At 34.3% G+C, this 21,252-nt stretch overlaps 1 protein-coding gene across 1 annotated transcript in view; it reads left to right on the top strand.

The window, feature by feature from the left end:
• Window positions 1-12,383: 12,383 nt before the first annotated feature.
• Window positions 12,384-21,252, top strand: part of LOC111036335 (PR domain zinc finger protein 16-like) — a 31,266-nt gene continuing 22,397 nt past the window's right edge. The window contains exons 1-2 of the mRNA XM_022318331.1: window positions 12,384-12,952; window positions 18,941-19,353. Coding sequence (XP_022174023.1) covers window positions 12,943-12,952; window positions 18,941-19,353 — 423 coding nt within the window. The 5' untranslated portion in view covers window positions 12,384-12,942. The remainder of the gene's footprint in view (window positions 12,953-18,940; window positions 19,354-21,252) is intronic.

Raw genomic sequence — 21,252 nt, 5'->3', positions numbered from 1 at the left:
GTAATTACTAAATAGTTAATAGTAATTACATAATAAATGTAAATTACTTATATAATTTTACTATACAAACTAATTGCAGTGTTTGCAAATTATTATTTTTTTTAATTGCAATTATTAATGTAAGGCAACAATGTTATAGTGAATATTTTAAATAAATAATTTAACCACGGGACATGGTGGGTACCTGTTTGATAATCTCTTACACAGCAACACAAAATTATGACACTTAGCAACTGCATACAACCACAAAGTATATAATATTTTTAATTAGGTACACGCTAAACAAGAACACCTAAAAATTATACATTCATTGATACATATTATATAGATCAGTTTTTGGACGGATGAGTTAACTTTTAGGAAATGTCATCGACTTGTAATAGTTAACATGGTCTGGACTCCTTAACCTGCAGCTGCAACGCGTATTGCTATGACTACCTTCAATACACCTATACATATTAACGCGACATGCGTAAGGTCAGGTTAGGTGCAGGCAAGTAAACTTGTGTGTTTTATACGTGTGTAAAACACCGACGTCGAGTGTTGCTCGAAACGAACGTATTTTTGACAGTCCCGCGAGAAATAACAACACGATATACACAAAATATTATGCTATAGTGAAAAACGTATGTAAAACGATGACAGTGATGCGAATGCCACCGCTCAGCTCGGATTCCGGAAGTCGAAGATTCGCGCGGAGCGTCCTCGCGCCAAACAGACGCAGCCGGCAATGAAATTTGCATATTAATATAATATTATATAATAACATATACCTATACAATAGTAATAAACGCTTGCAGCACATAAAGTATTGTGTACAATACGAATACTGCTCCATATATATATATGTATATAGGTTATACCCGTGACGAGTAGTGTGCGCTTTTGGAGGGGAGAGCCGCGGGTCGACCGTTTTGGTCTATAGATTACAATACAATATAATATGTACAAGCGGTTAAGGTGTATATACTATATATAGAATGTTTATATATATATATATGTATATACACAGAGACGTTTATACACACGCAATAATATATATACATTATGCTATATACACGTGAGTATATATACAGGTCGCGGGGCGCGTGCCCGAGCTCGTCTCGACAACTCATCGACGTCGACTATGATGGGCGTTTTCTTATTTTCTTGCACACGCATAATATAATGTATACGATATAAGTATATTTTATGTATACGCTAGTTTTTTACGGACAATTTTTTTTTTCGTTTCGCCCCGTTGTCGTCGTCGTCCGCCGCGGTGGCGGCAGCTGCCGTCGTCGTTTCGCCGGAAATGGGATGTGAAAACTAGTCTTGAGACGTATGTGTACAATATAATATTACGTTCTCGTTTTCTTCGGCAGCAGCTCGCTCCTCCGCGACGCTTTCATATATTGTTTACGATTGCGTATTGTTTAAGGGCGCGCGCGCTCGCGCCCGTCGTCCTCCCGCCCGCCCACCGACGGGATCCCGTATTCGTGTATGTATAGGTACATAATAATAATAATAATAATAATAATAATAATAATAATAATAATATAATATACGAATGTGCGTGGCATTATAACGGTCATCGGAAGTCGGCGTATACCGTTGCACAACCCGCGCATTGTTCGGCTCTTCCGCCTATCTCTATTGAGGCCAAACTCCGCGGAGACTGACGCGAGAGACCCTCGTCGAGAAGCGTGCCGAGCGCGCGCATGGGCGGACCGCTCGGAAGATCGTATTTCCCGCGCGCGTGTCTATATTATGTACCTTCGTATTGTGTTAAACACATACGCGATAAACACGTATTATATAATGATAGTCAATAGTACGTATATATGTGTACTGTACATAAATATCATGGTACATGGCTGGTATAATATAAAGATGTTGGGTATAATAGGTATACCTTAAGTACGCGGTATGTGTGTACCTATATATATTATTATGCATATAGGAACTGGCGCATTGCATATTATATTGAATATAGACGTGGATCCGACGAGTGGTTGACCCAGTTCTTTGCGGGGGTGAAAGGAATATAAATATAACTTATCTGGGCCGAGTGTGATGCGAGTCGCGTAAAGTCTTCTCCCCCCCCCCCCCCAGTTCAGGGTCGTTGGATCCCCGAGCATATTGTGTTGTACTAATGCGCAGATAGATGTACGTTTAAAACACATATATTATACGCGTATAGGTAGTCGGCATTAAGAACGAAAGCAATAACTATTCTCATTATATTATATTTTATACGATGATAACCTATACATATAAAATCCAAATACCACTTGCGGCCGATTTCACAAAATATGCTTTAATCGTGGTTACAGTAAACAGAATTATAAGTTAATCGTGATTAAATCTAATTTGGAATTCACCATGCTAACCTAACCAGGGTAACCATGATTAGCTCAACTAATCGCAATTAGAGGCACTTTCAAACAGCTGTGTACTATATGATAGTATGATAACATTGACGTTGTTATTTATCAATTTCAGTTTTCGAATTTCGATCGTTTTTTTTCAGTTTTGTTGATTTGTTTTTTAATTTGTGTTAAATATGGAAACTGTAAAAAATTCAAAGTGGAAACGGGAGCGTAGTTACGAGTAGGTACTCCGAAAAATGTGTTAACTAAATTTGATTATGAAATAATAAAACACACTACAACACAGATAGTTATTCCGATCTCTGAGTACGACTAGGTTAATTAAACTTAAACCAATTTAAAATTTAGAACAATTTTTTTATGCTAATTAAAAACAATAATACCCAACTGATAACAACTTTATATTGTTTCTAACCGTGATTAACAACGCAAATCGGCCGAATTTGGACGGTTAGTTCTTAATCACGATTACGCAGCGGTTACGCTTAACTGAGTTTAGTGAAATTCATAATCTCTGGTAATCAATGTTAATCGTGATGAAGGTTAGTTAACCGCGATTAAGAGTGTTGGTGAAATCGGCCCTTAGTCACTAATCTCTGTACTCAAAAACTACGCAACGTACGAACTTGAAATTTGGAATAGAGGTTCTTCTCATATTTTCATGGTGCATCAAGAAAGGATTTTCAATGATGTTGCGTATTAGTGGAGTAATTAACAATTATATTTGTAGTATTGAGCGGCAGGGCTGCTTCTAACTACCTGCAACTGTCCTTCGTGTAGATAAGAATTGTTCTGAGAAGTTATAGGGATATATTGTAAATATAAAAATAAATAAAAATAGAACACGGGCAAAGCTGGGTAATTCGGCTAGTATATTATTATACGCATTGAAACCGTGCCTCAGTCATACCGGGTTAGACCCTCGATGTCTTTCGGTTGTCCCCGCATCGTTGTCGTAATAATATGTTGGTTGGGTGTGCAATATACATGTTATATTATATCCGATATGCGTACTACCATTTTTCCAGCGATTCGTTTTTTTTTGTGAACTTGATACAGTCTCAACGGCTCATGTTGTGTGTTCTTCCTTTCGATTTCGTTGGTTCGAAATGTATCATATGACAATAATTATTATTGATATGTTCGATCGTTATAGATTATTTCGTGGTGTAATGAATACTTTTTAATCTAACTAGATGAAAAATAAATAAAATAATAAATTCTAATTTTTAGGTACATATACCTAATACCTACTTAAAAAATATAGTTTATATTACCTACATAGTATGAACAAAAATTATTTTAATATCAAAAATATATTGTAGCACGAAGTTATATATGTATATGCATACCTGCAGTACAGGCTGAATTGCCCTAGTTCTTATTATAGCATGAATATAAACCATATAATTATTAATCGTGTCTTAAAGTCAAAGAGATTTATACCAGAGAATAATAGATGTATATAAATTTTCTACAAAATCGATCGTTATAACTCAAATAATATAAAGTAGGTACTGAATGTATGAAACTGCTATTATTACGATTTTTATTTTTAATTCTTGAATTTGCATATTTTGAGATGTATTCCAAAATTGAAAAATATAGTAGGTAAGTACTTAATTATATTTTAAATGTATATAGGTATAATATTATATTTATACATTTTAAACTACATAAAATATTAACACACTTTAAATATTAGATAAAATAAATATTTCGTGTTCGATAAATAAAATATATGGATGGTAATGAATTCATGGTAACATTAAAATGTTGAAATTAAAATTAATACATTTTTTTCTTAATTTATTAGGTATTTTATTTGAGTAATATTACTTTAGTTTATCAAGCAGTTGCAGTAGAAGTAATAATTATTAATAAAGAAAGTTAAAACTTTTGATAGGTAGGTACTATCATTCATTATGTCTATAAATTAATTTATAACTACCTATGTATTTATTACCTAGTCATAAGTGAAATAAGCTAAAAAAAATAATATCTGAGACCGGCTGCAGATTATAATTTATAAAAACATAACTGTATTAATTAAAGGATTATTTAAACGGTTACTTCACATTTTTTGATAAATTAATAGCAATAATACATAAAAGTACATATTATTACATATATATTTTTTTTTAATTAAAGATATATTAACATAAATTACATTCAAATTGTTCATTTGAAAAAAGAAATAAGCAATAATTAATAGCATGTACACTGTACAGCCCACCTATTTTTAAATTTTGGGTCCTATTATCGAGGATGCAATGAAGAGCTTTAATTAAGATAAGATTTAGAGACAAGAAGAAAACTAGTATTTTAAATTTCGCCTAATGGAGAATAGAGCCGTATACCTACAGTTTATATTTGCAAATTGTGAAAGTCAAAGAATCGATAATATTATCACAGTTTGGTTGGACTAATAGTTAATTTAGATTCAATATGAATAAATGATGGAGTGGAAGATTATGGTCGATAAGTATAGTTGCAAATAATGTGCCTGAAATAATATAATAATTTAATAGTGTTCATATAACACATATTATTATTTTATTAAAATACTTGTTTACTTAAAATAGCGCTAGCTTGTGTTCATTTTCTAGTATAGCCTGTTTGCAAATGGATTTCTCAACTACATTCGTCGAGGGACACGTAATTCAAAATACTTTAGTGAAATTGATTGTCTGCGTGACCCAATTGAAAATGAAAAAAGGGGGTGCGAAGTGCGCTGCGAAAAAAAAAATACAACAAACAGTGAATCACACGGGTTCACGCCGGACTTTAAAATCATCGTTCCTTTTCCGAGATAAGATCCTTTAAATCCACATGTATCTAAAACATACATATGCTAGTTGCAGCTTCTGTGCGAGACGAGGGGTCATTTATTGCCCGTGCTTCTTTACAAAAGCCGCCGCGCTGACCTTATCGGTCGGCGGTGTATGTATATATACACGGGCACTGCGTATATATAAAAGTACCAGGAGATTTTTCAATCGCGAAAGTCAATTCCGAGCGGATTGAAAAAAAAAAAGAAATAAAAAGAAGAAAAAGAAAAAGCTGAGTGAAAAAAAATACCGCGTCCCTTGTGGCGCTCACGGAACCGCCGCCGCCAGTCGTTATATATATATTTTACATCGGGAGGAGAAAAATAGAAACTTTTCCCGCACAATGGCACGTGTCCACCGCGCCCCCGAAAAAACTATCGCGGCTGCTATATTGCATGTACTTCCCGCTTCTTTGCGTCACCCATCACATGTATAGTAATACAATATATGTATAGGTATATAAACGTCGGTATCGGTTATATGCATAAAACGTATTGCATGTACCTATTAAGAATGGGTCGGTATTGCGTATTTTAAATAATATTCTCATATCGTAATATTCATAATGTGCGTTAAATGACTTTAAAATGGTACATATATGTATACGTACCTGCCGACCGTTCGCTCGGCGAGCGTCTGCAATAATATCCGCCAAAGTCAGCGAACCAGCATCTCAAAACGATCCATTAAAAATCCGTTATGTCGTCCGACGTCGATCATCTCGGCGGGTGGGGATTTCCGTATCGCGGGGAAGGGTCGAAGAGGTGGGGGGATGGCTCGCGAGGTATATGCTCGCGCTAGGCTATTATTCGGCGGTTTTTATTATTATTATTATTATTATTATTATTATTTTTTGCAGCTTGTGCAATTCAATAGTAATTATTATTGTTATTGGAGAGATCTCCGCTGCGTTCCGCACAATGACATAAAACATACGAGCGCTTCCGATCTGTTTCACAAGCACAATAAACCGCGGGCCGGCGGTACTTATCTGTGTTGACGTTATATGTGCGACGGGTGCATGATGTGTTGTACAAGCCTCACCAAATATACATACATTATATATATATATATACGCAGACCGGTAACCCCCGTTGCGGACCCGCGAAGTCGTAGTCGTGACTTCATGAGAAAAACACACACGCTTCTATTATATGTGTGTGTACTACATATATATTGTCGAGTGTATATACGACTTTATATACATATATATATATATATAGTACATATGTAATGCATATTCTATATAGCTGCAGGTATATACAAGTGGTATATAACCCTCTCGTCGTGTGATCATCGCAACGAACATATTATATTATTATTATTATTATTATTATTATAGAGTAGACGCGACTTCTATGTGTATATTATTATTACTATTATTTCGGGTACACAACGCGCAGTGTACCTTCTGCATGTCTACGACGACAACGGCGAGACGACGTCGTGATGTTTGTGTGTCAGGTATCGTGTTACCTTGTGCATATTTTGTGTAAGGACTCGTATGCGCATATATAGTTATGTCACACGCGGATAGTGATCCTCGTTGTCCGTCCGCCGCCCGTCTCCGTGAATGGCTTTTTGATTAGCGCAATTGTTGTCACCGCGGTGCAATAGATATATAATACTATTATGTACGTTGTGTCCGTTATACGACGTACATGTACGAGACACGCATACGACTTGGAGATTTTGCGACGGGTACGCGGGGACGAGCCGAAAAAAAATAACAACAATGCAACAACAATAATAATATAATAATAATAAGCGTATATAATATGTGTGTAGTAACAAGAACGCAGAGTTGTGTATAACGTCGTCGTCGTCGTTCGTCGCGGGGGACGAACGTCGAGGGATGAAAAATGAAATATCATACTTACGAGACTACCTATATACACGAATAAAACTTAAAAGCCCGCGATGCAACGCCAAACGTATACCTATATATACACATACATGTATAGCAGCTGCAGGTTACCTATCCAGGGCGTGGCGAAAAGGTCGCGAATATCGATCGGTTAGCGATTTACCACACGACGCCCGCCGCCGACCCTATGTATATATATTTGCCCGCCGTCGTCGCCAAGAATCTTCAGATTCTGGACCAGCACCGCTCGAGTAAAATCTACTTTCGTGCAGTCGAGCACTGCTGCAACTATATATATAGGTATTTATACCTACTACTTATGTATGTGTATAGGTTCCGTTTGAAAACCAGCTATTAGCTCTGTAAATTGTTTTTTTTTTTAAATTTTAAATTTAATTGACAATTCGTTTTCCCCTTTTACAGATGTGTATACACTTTTACGTATATAGACCTGTACACTATATACATGTAGGCATCGATAAAAATCGTCAAACAGCTTTATGCCACCGTAAACATAACTGTATACATACTGTGTGTCACTGCAGCGAAACGACGACACGAAAATAGCGATTCAGTTGCACTCACTTTTATATAATTTAACATAGGTATATGTACATTATACTTTAACGTATATATAGGCACTCATCGCCGTACCAGCGATAAATCTCATTAAAAATGTTTAGGTGATACGTGTCGTGTATATATAAATACGCGTGTTAAACGCATAACACACACGGATTTGCGTGACTCGCGCTTAGAACGTCGCTTATTACGAGAGGGGCTTAAGCGTTATATATATATATANTAACACACACGGATTTGCGTGACTCGCGCTTAGAACGTCGCTTATTACGAGAGGGGCTTAAGCGTTATATATATATATACTTGTTGATATCCACTCTATAATATATAAAGGTTATAATATATCATATATTTATAGTAAATGTAGATACAACACCTTGTTCACTTATTAATAATAAATACCTAATATATATATGAGGTACCTACACGAATAATAGCTATATATATTAGTGTTTATGCAAGTAGTTATATATTATATGTATTTATACTTTTATATACTAGCTATATATAACAACAACTTTGTTGTTTTACTTCATCAGAAATAGAACTTATACTTATATAATATACAGAACACTATCTGTTGCAATATATTATGTATATATTTTTTATACTAGTATAAATATATACATAATATATATATTTTATTATATATATATTATGAGTATAAGTTCTATTTCTGATGAAGTAAAACAACAAAGTTGTTGTTATATATAGCTAGTATATAAAAGTATAAATACATATAATATATAACTACTTGCATAAACACTAATTTATATAGCTATTATTCGTGTAGGTACCTTATATACAGTTATACGATCTTCACAACTATTTAAATTGAAAACCATGGTGGCATTATATATACTTTAAATTTAAGGGTGTAAATATAAAGAACTTATAAAAATCTTAAAAACTCAGTAAATTCAATAAAAATCCCAAAACCCTAAAAAAAATGTACTACCATGATCAACATTTAAAAAGTAAACCTTTAAACATTTCAAAATGCGATATTATTAAGTATGTTGTTTAATATATCTGCAGGATCTGTATACAACGTGTACTTATCTAGATAATTTCTAAGACAAACAAAAAAAAACCCTAAAATATGTTGTGTAAAAAATTTAAATCGACAAAAATATTATTAAAAATATCAATAAAGTATATAAATTCCTAGAAAAAATGTAATCTGCAGTCAAATTGTCCAGATAATTATACACCCTGCTTCGCTTATGAAAATGGAAATAATGAAAATGTGTATACGGTAATTTCGTTTTCGCCCATTTGTTCGTGTTTAAATATGCATAATATTATATTATCATGTAACAGCTATTACCTATATATATATATATATATATATATATATATATATGTATACTGCAGTAGGTATATAAAAGTGTTGGGTATATACTTGTAAGGGGGTTAAGGGGTGGGGGCATTCGCGAAGCGTCAACGGACCGAAAGCGATGCATTGGCACACACTGCACACTCACACGCATACACACGGATAATATAAAGCAAAACTGGTATTATAGCAGTACCCATAGGTGAGGCGAAATTGAATAAAAAAAGTCGTCGATTGTCTCTATGTACGAAATATGTGTGTAATGTGCTATTAGTATATTGCCGAATACACACGCACACGCGGAGACGACGACGACGGAATCGGATTGACGTATGAAAGCGCCGGGCGGTCCCGAGATAACAATTGCCTTCATGTCATCGCCGCCCAGGAGTCGCGCGGGGGACCGTCCGCGCGATTTGTGTGCATATATGTTATTACTGCGCCAATGACTTCCGGTAGCCCCGACATCCGGCCCCAACGGATTTTCGTTGTTCTACTTTAGTACACACACACACACACACACACACACACACAGACACCCATAGGTACATATTATACACAACGCATCGGCGGCGGCGGCGTTGGTCCACAAGAATAAACGACCGATTATAATTTATATTATTACGTTTAGTTCCTACACACACATATATATATATATGTATATGGTACACACTGTATAGTAGATCATTTATATATATTATCCAAGTAATAGTGACGGTGGCCCACAATTATCGACCGGACACGTCGTCGTCGTCGTGGGAAAGGAAAATACGCGAATTTGTTCCCTTTAATGTACCACTATGTATAGTATTATTATGTATATATAAAAAAAAAATGTATATCAATATAAATATACATACTATGTATCGTTGCTATATTATTATTATTGTTGTGGTGGTATATACTTATAAATAGCCTATATAGTTACACATATAATATGAGCTATTTTTCAGAACAGCCCACTTATAGTTGACGGATATATATATATTATACATATTATATGTATATTATACAAATAGTACTATAATGCGTATAGGTACCTTGCATATAGATCGGACGGTTTGATTCAGTCGTCTGCGACAATAGATTTTTTTACATGTGTCGGACATATTTAGTTATATTTCTATTACATTCATTTAAAAATTATAAATAAGAGCTAGTATACAATACATTTTTTAAGCATAAGGAGATGATATATATATATGTAGTGTATATAATAGTGCGCATCACAACTACAATTTATGACTATTTGCAGTGAAATTGTAAGTGCTATATATAGGAGATATAGTATGGACATAATATCATATAATCATTGCATCATCGTGTATCATCATATGATATATAGTGTATAGGGTCGTATGGAATTTTACAGTAAATATCCAGGTATAAAATATATTTATATCATTAATAGTAAAATATCCGAGTAACATTTTTATATTACCTTTAAAATAGGTATTAATTAATCGGCCCCCAACATTTTTTAAAAGAATAAAACAATTTCAAGGAGTTAATATTATTTAAATAATATATTATGTATAGTGTCCAGTATCTACATTCAAAAATTGTCACCCCCCTATACCCTTTCAAAATTGATATGCGGTCACGGATTTGTGTGCGTAAAACAATAAAGCGTTATATGTACCTACCTATGATTTTTATTTATTATGATGTAAAACGGTGTTATAATGCGTTAGTTGTTACAGTACATTATACAATTATGCGTGTGTATACTATAAACAGTATATCTATATAAAATCACAATAGTTCAATTTTATGTTTTGATAAACGACTTATTGTTTTTGTGGTTAAAAAGTATTCTAATCGAAATGTTACATAATGTAGTTACAAAAGTTTTCAAGACCATAATAAAATATCTGTAATGCATGGATATATTTTATATTACGGCGTATACTTATCCATATATAGTATATATAATATACACTTATTAAGTATCATATTCAATATGTCAGAAATATGTGTCCGTTTGATAAAGTTATAGTACCTATATGTACAGTATGTATATATATATATGTAGCAGGTATCTATATATAGAAAAACTTTAGATGCATATTATTAATAATATTGGTTTGGTAACCACTTATACCACGTCTTGATATAGAATTACAAATGTACCTATATAATTTTGTTCGAATTCGTTTTAAAGCCTCACGTATATAATACAGTTATTGTATTTTTTTCTATTTCAAATGCGACTATTACATACTATAATATACTTAAACCAATCGTAGACATTGTACAGTAAAACCACTTGTTAGATATTTCATTTCATTTTCAATAACAGTACCTATGTGGCTATGTGTAAATGCGTATATTATTTATGTAATTACCTATATATATGTTAAAATAATGTTTTTACTCATGCATGTATACCAATCCGCAGAATAAATACCTATAGTATATTATTAACCAAATGTATTATATTAAGTTGAAATATTATGTAATGTATTGGAAAAAGAGAAAGAGGAAACTTTTGAAAACCATCATGTGTAGAAAACCACTCCGACTTAAAGAACTTTAGTATAGCCTATTTGTATGAATTGGTAATAATATATTATAATACAAAAAAACTCGCATACAAAATCGATGATGTCCGTTGCCAGCAATAATAAAATAAGAATGTTCAAATTAAAACTTGAACAAGTCCACAAAAAAACAGTTTTTCCGCAGTGTAGTGTTCACCTAGAACACAATACTCGTGAAAATTATAATATAATAAAAATGATTGTATATACACTACGGGATCTTATATAGGTGTATATTGCATGGGCGCCCATACTATAATATAGGTACACCCATATACCTATATATATAAAATTAATTTATCAGATTGCAAAATCCAAAACACAAATAATAATATATAATACAATATTAATTAAGAGCGAAAAAAGGAAATCTCACTCGCGGCTTGTTGGCGGCACGGCGAAGACACCCCCTTAAACGGAACGGGCGAGAGTGGTCGGAGTCGGCGTGCGAAGGGATAAGGGCGGCCGCCGCCGCCGCGGATGACCGCGCGCGTCGGCGATGAGCGACGATGAGCGCCGTTGATGAGCGGCGGCGGTGGCGGCTACGACGTCGACGAAGACCGCCGCCGCGGTGGTGGGGAATCGCCGATTGCAGCTGGCAGGGTGCCGGCCCCGCCCACAATCTCCGGAACCGGCTCCGCCCATCAGTCACTCACGCACACACGCGCACACACGCCGCATCGATGTGTGTGCTCGACGGCGGCGAACGTCCCGGCGAGCCCAAGGAAGCGCGTGCGTGCGCATCGTAGTGCACCCGCCGCCGCCACCGCCGCCGACCCATCCCACCCCACCGCACCACCGTCAGCGCGAACCCCGGGGACAGCTTCGGCGTCGTCGATCTCGTGGCCCGGCCGCCGCGGCAGTCAACAGTCCGATCGCGTCGATCCGGTTCGCGGTCTGGTGAACGCAACGCTCATCATCTGACGCTATCATCATTCGTCGTCGGTCGTCGTCGTATAGTTGTCACGGACGGTTGATCTGTTTTACATAAAATCTTTGCTTATTATCGTCGAGTTTAACATATTATACGATGACGGTATGTTTTTTAACGACCCATCATAATTTTATTTACTCATAGAGATATTGTTATTATTATTATTTTTTTTTTTTGTCATACCTCGTCGATTTATTTAATATTTATCGATATATGTATATATCTATATAAACATTATAAGTCGAACACCGCGCTTAATATACGTCCTAGTACAATAATCATTTATTTTGTATACGATTTTCCCGATTGTGCAACCCACTCGCTCTGTATATTCGCGACAATATACACACCTCCCGGGTGGGTTTTTTGTCTTCGGATCGGACGGAGTCGTTTTTTTCTTTACGGAGTGACATCAAAAGTTCATCGCCAGCATTCGTGTATGACTCGACGTCCCCCCGCCCTGTCTAGGTCGACATGAGCAGAGGTGAGTCTTTATTATAATTATATAATCTAAACATCAGTATACAACTCTACATTGTAACACATTTTATATATTATATACACATATGCAACTTCTCAAAGTATTTTTTCTTATTATTATTATAATCGATCTGTGGCATCTATATGGTCATTGGAATTAACGATAAATTACATATTTTTTCTTTTCAAAGTGAGGGATATAATATATAAGTATTACAAAGTATTAAATAGGTACACTAACAATTAATATTACTCAATCGATGTATCTATTATTAGATGGGTACATAGATTTTTAACGTAACTATAGTATTTTTATTATATATATGGCTTGAAAAATTGCTGTAAGAACCGAATATACCTATCTAATAATTATTAACTACTATAATATGTTAATCAGAAGTAAACACCAAAATATAAATACAATTATTTGTAATTATTTTCAACTAAACATTATTATAATATAGGTATCAATTTGTTATAAGTTATAACATCCCAATTACTCATCGAGAATTCTGTTCTTTTGATTTCATCATAGATTATTTTAATAGTTTTAAAATATACCTAATTACTGTTATTATTCAATTAGTTATGTTAATACTATATGCTATATAAGTATATTATGCAGACGTAATAGAAAACATAAATGTTAAATTCAAAATTTAAATGTTAAAATAAAACATATTAGATGTTTATATATTATATAACTGGGACATATCTATATGGTATCAGTTATCACTTATCACTAATATTGTACATATTGTTCAACCTAATTAAGTGAGTATTCAAAGCTCGTATATTATCTATATGTGACACTCCATGTCGACTGTAGATAAAATCTAATTTTATATTTTAGGTTTTTCATATAAATTATCAATGTATACGGAACATTAATTGGCGGTCATTTCGTTCGAAGAATTGTGTGGTTCATCGTTCATGTCTAAATAGACAATCAGGTTTCCTAAAATAACAAAAATTATATTTGTACAGCCCGTATAATATATAGACTGTCATCAATTGGGGGCTAGTATATTATTGCATTGAACGGAATAACCGGATAACCATTAACCATATTCCTGCACTATCGATAATACAAATACTAAAATTATATTATAATATTGATGATTTGACCAAGCTAATTTGCTATAGGTACTTAAAGTAACATTATACTCTGAAATCATTTGAACGTACAATTCTAGTGAATATTATTTAGTTTTCATATCTATGTGCAAGTTGCCTACAACTGACTATGAAATATATTAAATTTCTATAATATATAATATATAATCATATCTAAGTATTTTTTTAATAATGTTAATTTACAATGAGTATTATTGGGTTCAGAAAAGTATTTGTAAATAGTTTTAAGAAAACAAATTAAAACATGGACCATGTATATTTGTGTAAAAGTATTTATGTAAGATATCCACGAGAAAAACTATAATTAATTTCAATGATGAGGATGTCGTACCTATGTGTTATTGTCTTCTTTAGTAGTAAGCGTAAGGTAGGATATGCACAACAGACGACCAAATTGTATACATTCATAATAATCTATTTTACTATTCGTTTTTTTTTAATACTAGACGATAAGTTGATCCCGATATCTATTATAGATATAGATATTATTTAAAGTTAAGAACAATGATTATAGGGCCTTCCGCAGGGTTTTTTCATGTTTTAATATTTAAGTTCATATGATTATATTGGAATTGTAATTTTTTGTAAATCGTATTTAAAAAAAGTGTAAATTATTCATATAATACCTTATAATACATTACATTATAAAGTGTTAAACATACCAAACTATCCAATGTATTTATATTGTTGACACTCGTCGTGTGAAAAATCTTTTCTAAATATATATGGTTGGATCAAATTTTACGTTGAACCACGTATAAATAACGCGTGTATATGTGATACATATTGTATTAAAAAAAATATGTATAATGCTTGACAATTTTTTTCATTGCTTACTTATATTTTTTTGGGGTGTATAATATCTATACACCGTGAAACCTCGATACGTATGTCTCAATAATATAATAGTCCCCTCACGCATGCGATTTATATGTACGATTGCGACGGTTCTTATAGACTGAACAGGTTTACATGAGACAATTTCACGTACGTACACGCTACCACAAAATATAGTCCCCTCATGCGTAACGGACGCAGACGTAAAAATCCGTCAAAATATTGAAAACACCAATTCACGGGAGATGATAGCAAAATATAAAAATTAACACTTTAAAAATAATTACCGGGCCAGTATAATAGCCACGGGGGAGCAAAGTTCAATCGAGTGCTTTAAAAAGTCAAAAGTTCATTATAATATCTGCAGAGCGGCGTATCATATGCAGATGTTATAAATTATAATAAGTAATAACACATTTTTGGTTCGACGACCAATTTCCTTGTCTACTTATTATTGATTTTGTAATAAGCTATTGCTGTCCATGTCATTTATGTACTTCCGCTTTTTCCGCACATGGTTAAATGATTTCTTCCTCGTTGATAACACGTTAAGCGTTTTTAATTAAATGCCATCCCATTCGTTAATTATTATGATTATCAAATCAAAATATTAACAATGGCTGTTGTTTACACACATAATAATATATAATTTGTGTACGAAAATGATTATACATTATTATAATATATTGTTTATTGTGTTACAAATAATATAATACAGCTGTTGTCGATTTCGCCGATTTATTAACGCTAATTAATGCCTATAATATAATATATTATATTTTTGTATGCAATATTATGTACCATATTATATTATATGGATAGGTACGTCCCATTATGTGTATTTTTTATACATATTAATAAATGATAAAAATACACAGTATGCGAGTCGTGTGCGTGTGTTACCGAAATATTTAGATCGTTGATAACAAGTGCGTATAGATTTTGTGTTGCAAAATTGCACGTGTTTATATCGCTATTTGACAAAAATAATAGGTAGGTATTGCAAGTTTTGCGTGTTGAGGTATATAATAGTAACACGCTCTTGATATAATAGGCGCAGTGGGCTGACGAATTGGCACATTGAGTAAATCAATAATCATTATAATATTATTATACACTATTTTTACTATCATTAATAATTATTACATGAATACTTTACCGGTGATCAAAGGAATAATAATAGGTAAATTTCCTCATATCGGTTCGATTACTTAGAAATATCCACGATAACGTTTGTACGATCGATTACTACATGTATATATTTTTTCCAAAGTATTTCCATTCATCGTGTTACTTGGTTCCCATTGAACACTCGTTTTGCGTACAGCTATTATCCACAAACGTATGTATAATATAATAGAATAACAATATAATATTACTGCATGACCGTATATTAAACGAGCGAAAATGCCATTAACGAGCCTGACTTTTTATTATTATACGGTAACCTAGTTGTCGTTACGATAATAATCACCGTAATTATATAGTTATCGGGACAATGCAATATTTATGTGTACTTTTTGTATGCCTATATTATATATGCTTGAATACGATTTATGTAGCGTGTTCAGCATCTTTAAGTTCGCGGTAATGTTGTGATTCTGTTGATTCCGATAAATATAAACAATTTTGATAACTCATATCGTAATTTAGTCATCGAATGCGTCACACAATCACAATTAAGTCGAACAAATAACAAAAGCTGTTTTACACACCGTGATTTGTAAGGGTTCGAAGTTATTATTTCTAAACCTCCATACATTTTATCCAATATTACTGTATGAATATATAGTATTGATACACTAAAAAATATAATCGTTTTTATTGTATGCTTAATATAATACGTATATAATAGTTAACAATATAATTATTGTAGTATATAATATACCAACGTAATCTTGTTTGTGTAAAATAGATTTTTAAGCACCTATATTCTACCCCTAATAGAATGTAGGATACAAAATATGTTATATTGTAGTTGTAGGTGCAACTTATACATTTTATTTGTTTTTTTGTAATTATTATAAGTGATTTATAATATGTGTATAGAGTATATTTGAATAGTTCGAGAAAAGACGGATGATATTAATTATTGCTATAATTTTTCGAGCATTTTATTTTATTTAGTGTTGACATTTTGTAAGTACCTATACGTAATCTTGTATTTTATCTACGTATAAATTTTTGACAAAAAAACACTTAACTTATTATTATTAGTTTTTAATGCAGTATTTATTTTTTGTCTTGACTGGACCTCGAAGCATTGAGTGCACCGGTAGTGATAAGAAAAAAATCCTACGCGATTAGGCATGGGACAGACGGTGTTTGCCTCTTTTAATCTCGACTGGTGTCCAAACATCATGTCTCCTAGGGGATTTGGCTGTAAAAACAAAATAAAAATAAAAACAAAATATAATAAATATCCCTTACTTCGACCTTGTGGTACAATCTTCGAAACCGCAAAAGAGTGTTATTAAACAATGTCGTCAACGAGTTGTTGATCCCAGGGCAATAAATCGGCGCGGGGACGATTTGTACAAATATTTGTACTGTCGACCTTGAATGTGCGATACAGAGACCCCGAGATAGAGATTGCCTGTCATATTTTATGATGTCTTGTATGACGTCAAGACCCGACTACGAGCTGCATGTGATCAACTGTATTGCATTCAAAGTCAAAACGATTATACGTATATTAATATAATACTTTAATTGATATGCCTATAATTTTATGATCCAGATGTCTGAACTACAGCAGCAATGTTTTGTATATAATTTTTCTCAAATATATAGGTATACATTTTGTTATTAAAAAGTTTCCCTTTCATGACCTTTAGCAATTATCGTTATATTTTGCTCGTTACAATATAAAATAATATTGCATTATAATATATCGTGTACATTACATTATGTTCACCTCCGCGTTTTTATACACTCTACCAGCTATAATGCGTCCCTCGATATTTGTCACGTGCATACTATGAAATTCAACGGCTTTCATATGTATACTTCACAAACATTGTTGAACGCGTCGGATAGTGTGTGTATATACTATATAGAAACGTGTTTGGTAGTAATTATTGTAAATTTTTTTTCGTAAAAACTCCCTCAAATGCTCTTTATTTAAAATGGGTATATGAATTAAGTTGTAATTATTCTATACATATATTATATAAATAATATAACATTATGTGGCTTGTATGTCAGGTTTATGGATGTAATATATTTTTTAATCATTCGAAAATTACACGTTTCATAGTTCCTTTGTAAAAACACGCATATTTCTCGAGAATATACTACTTTAATCGAATCCATTAAAATATCGGTTAACGCTGAGTTCGCCGACGGATAATGTAAATTTCGTAAATTCACGGAATTCTCCAGAAATACAATACGCGCAAGTGCATTTAATATAATATATTAATAGGTGCACTATTTGATCGATAAATCTATTTATATGACCACGATGTTTACTGTTTTGATATTTGAGCTGTCGCGGTATCAGCGTTATTTAATATTATGTAAAACAATAATACAAGGGTAAATAATTTTATATTATAATATGTATAGGTATAGGTATATTATAATAATTTGACTGACGGCTGTTAATGCTGGAACTTTTTTAATTTTCTTTGATAAATAATACATTTTGATGAAAAATTTTCTAAAAAAATCAAAAATACACATCGAAAAAAACGGGTAGGTATTACAAGTTTACTTTTATGTTTCATTTAAATAATGTTATCGGCTGCTTCCTCGTGCTACATAATATTATATAATTAATTTTTTTTTTAGTAAAAATCAAATAATTTAAAATTTAAAACTAAACCCATACATTATTATGCCCAATTTATAAGTCATTGATGCTTATACATCATGTATGAGCCCTGAACCTAATAAAAAAATGTACCATTTACATTACCCGTATGATTTTATGGGCACGCACCTAGCATTCACTTTGTGCGTATGTTCATTTTGATCGAAGGAGATTTTAACAAAATTTTTCTCGTTTTCTCAGGCAGTAGCGACGATGGAGGTGGCGGTGGTGGCGACACGGACGCCGGCCGGAGCGACGATGAGCGTTCGTTGTCCAGTGACAGTAGTAGCGTCGGTGGCGGCGGCGGCATCGTCGTCGTCGGTGACGGTTGTCGGAGCCGGAGCAGCAGCGCAAACAGCAACAACAACAACGGGAAAAAAGACACGATCGCCGCTGTCGATGAGGTCGGTGGCGTCATCGGTGCTGGTTTGAACAGTAGTTTCAACTTTTTCGAGCTGCCATCCAACGCGGCTTCCATGCCTTTCAACTTGGAGCTGCGGAACGCGGGCGCTAGCGGCGTGTGGACCAAGACCCAGCTGCCCAAAGGCGTCAAGTACGGACCGTTCCTGGGCAAATGGGGCCCGAAGCCGGTGGACTCGCGGTTCGCCTGGGAGGTGAGTGACGTGCAAACTTCATAAAGAACAATAAATAAATATATATAGGAAAAAAAATCGTTTTACTCGCATCAGCCCGTCATCGGTACTATTATATACGTAATTTTGGTCCCCTTTTTTTCGTCTTCTTTTTTTCTTATCCTCCTCTTGCGCTCGCGCCAGCCTAAACCTATATGGGTCTGTATATAGGTAAATAACAGTAAACACTGTCGAGCAGGACGAGAGGGAATGTGTGTACATATATGTATAACTGTAACAGAGCGATAAATATTGTGAAAAAAAAAATGTGCTACATCTCGGAAACGCACGCCGCCAACGGAAACTATATCGCCGCGGCTCGGGCACTCACAAAAGGTGCGAAGCTACAAAAAAGAAACGTCACACTCTGACAGTTGTCGAAGGGACGAATCGACGGATATAATATAATGTCGTCGAGGTGTCGGATGACCCCGCAGGGGATCTCCGCGAGATTAGCTTCACATCACACTCACACACACACACACACACACACACACACACACACACACACATATAAATCTACACACAACTGATACAATATATATATACTCGATAATAATATGTGTGTACGCGTATATAATAAGATACGTGCGAACACCTCGCCGACATATATATGTATAAAATATAAGCCGCATATAGGCCGCCCCCGTTTGTAGTTCACCCCGAGTCGGTGATCACTCTCGCCCGAGTAAAAGAGAGAGTTTAAGTATAAAACCTCTGATTGTTGTCGGTTCGATCCCTTTTCAATAACATACGCGGCTACTGGCCAATTTTTACCACTGGCTGCAGCGGTCTGTTTGCCGCTCAGGTTTAACCAATATAATATCCGTTCAAAACAATGGATAAAATACTATTCCAGGAATGTTTCGACGTGTCCGCCAAATATTATTATTTGTTATGGTATTTCAAAACAACAACTTTTACCCGTCTATGATTAGTATTGTTTTTCATCTAGTTATCTATGTTTACAAAAGCACTAATACAGTTTGTTCAAAATCATACTTAACAATTATATTATTACGTTTCAAAAATCGAAATATGTTGTAGGCAGGGTGCAGACTCAGTATACGAGACGCACCCCGTACAGATTATTATGTGTACAATAAACGACGCATACACGATATTATATAATATAATATATTGTCAGATTTTCGACGGGCAAACTCGCTTCGCTTTTGGTTCATTAAAATTTGTCCGCCCGGTCAACTGGAAAATTCGCCGCCACCTATATTCGTCGGTGGCTTGTATGAGTGCAGCGCTTATATATATATTTATTATTATCACCACTGAGCCGCACGGATAATGCGCATACGGCTGTATACATTATAATATGCCGCTGGCAGTAGGTATCTATCCATATGCACAATATATACATATTATACGGCCACGCACACACACAATCCGACCGCCTAATGTCCGCGAACCCATTGTCCCCACGGCCGAGGTGTGAACTGATCGAATTTTATGGTCGGTATCATCTGCCCCCGGCGGGCGGTCCGGGCTTACAGTGCAGTCCGCGACGAGGACGACTACTGCGACTATATTATATCATATATACATATACTATGCAAGACGTTTTATACGCGAGCACACATACGCTTATTATATTCTGCTCGGGCGTCCACAATAATAATATAATATTTTATATTATGGTGAAATCCCCGCGATAATCTATGTTATTATGCTGCAGTGTTCGCGCGGATGCAGGAATGCCGGGAGATAATTTCTTGACGCGATTTTCGGCGTACCTCGATGGCCATATGCGGGTTGTTCCGAGGTATGCTCGCATCGCTGCAGTATACATAACACGGTGTTATTATACACACACACACACACACACACACACACACACTACACTAAACGTAGGTATTCTCATACAAT

This window comes from Myzus persicae, unplaced genomic scaffold (assembly GCF_001856785.1).
Source record: "Myzus persicae strain clone G006 unplaced genomic scaffold, MPER_G0061.0, whole genome shotgun sequence".
Taxonomy (NCBI): Eukaryota; Metazoa; Arthropoda; class Insecta; order Hemiptera; family Aphididae; genus Myzus; species Myzus persicae.
This window is presented reverse-complemented; position numbering and strand designations above follow the sequence as displayed.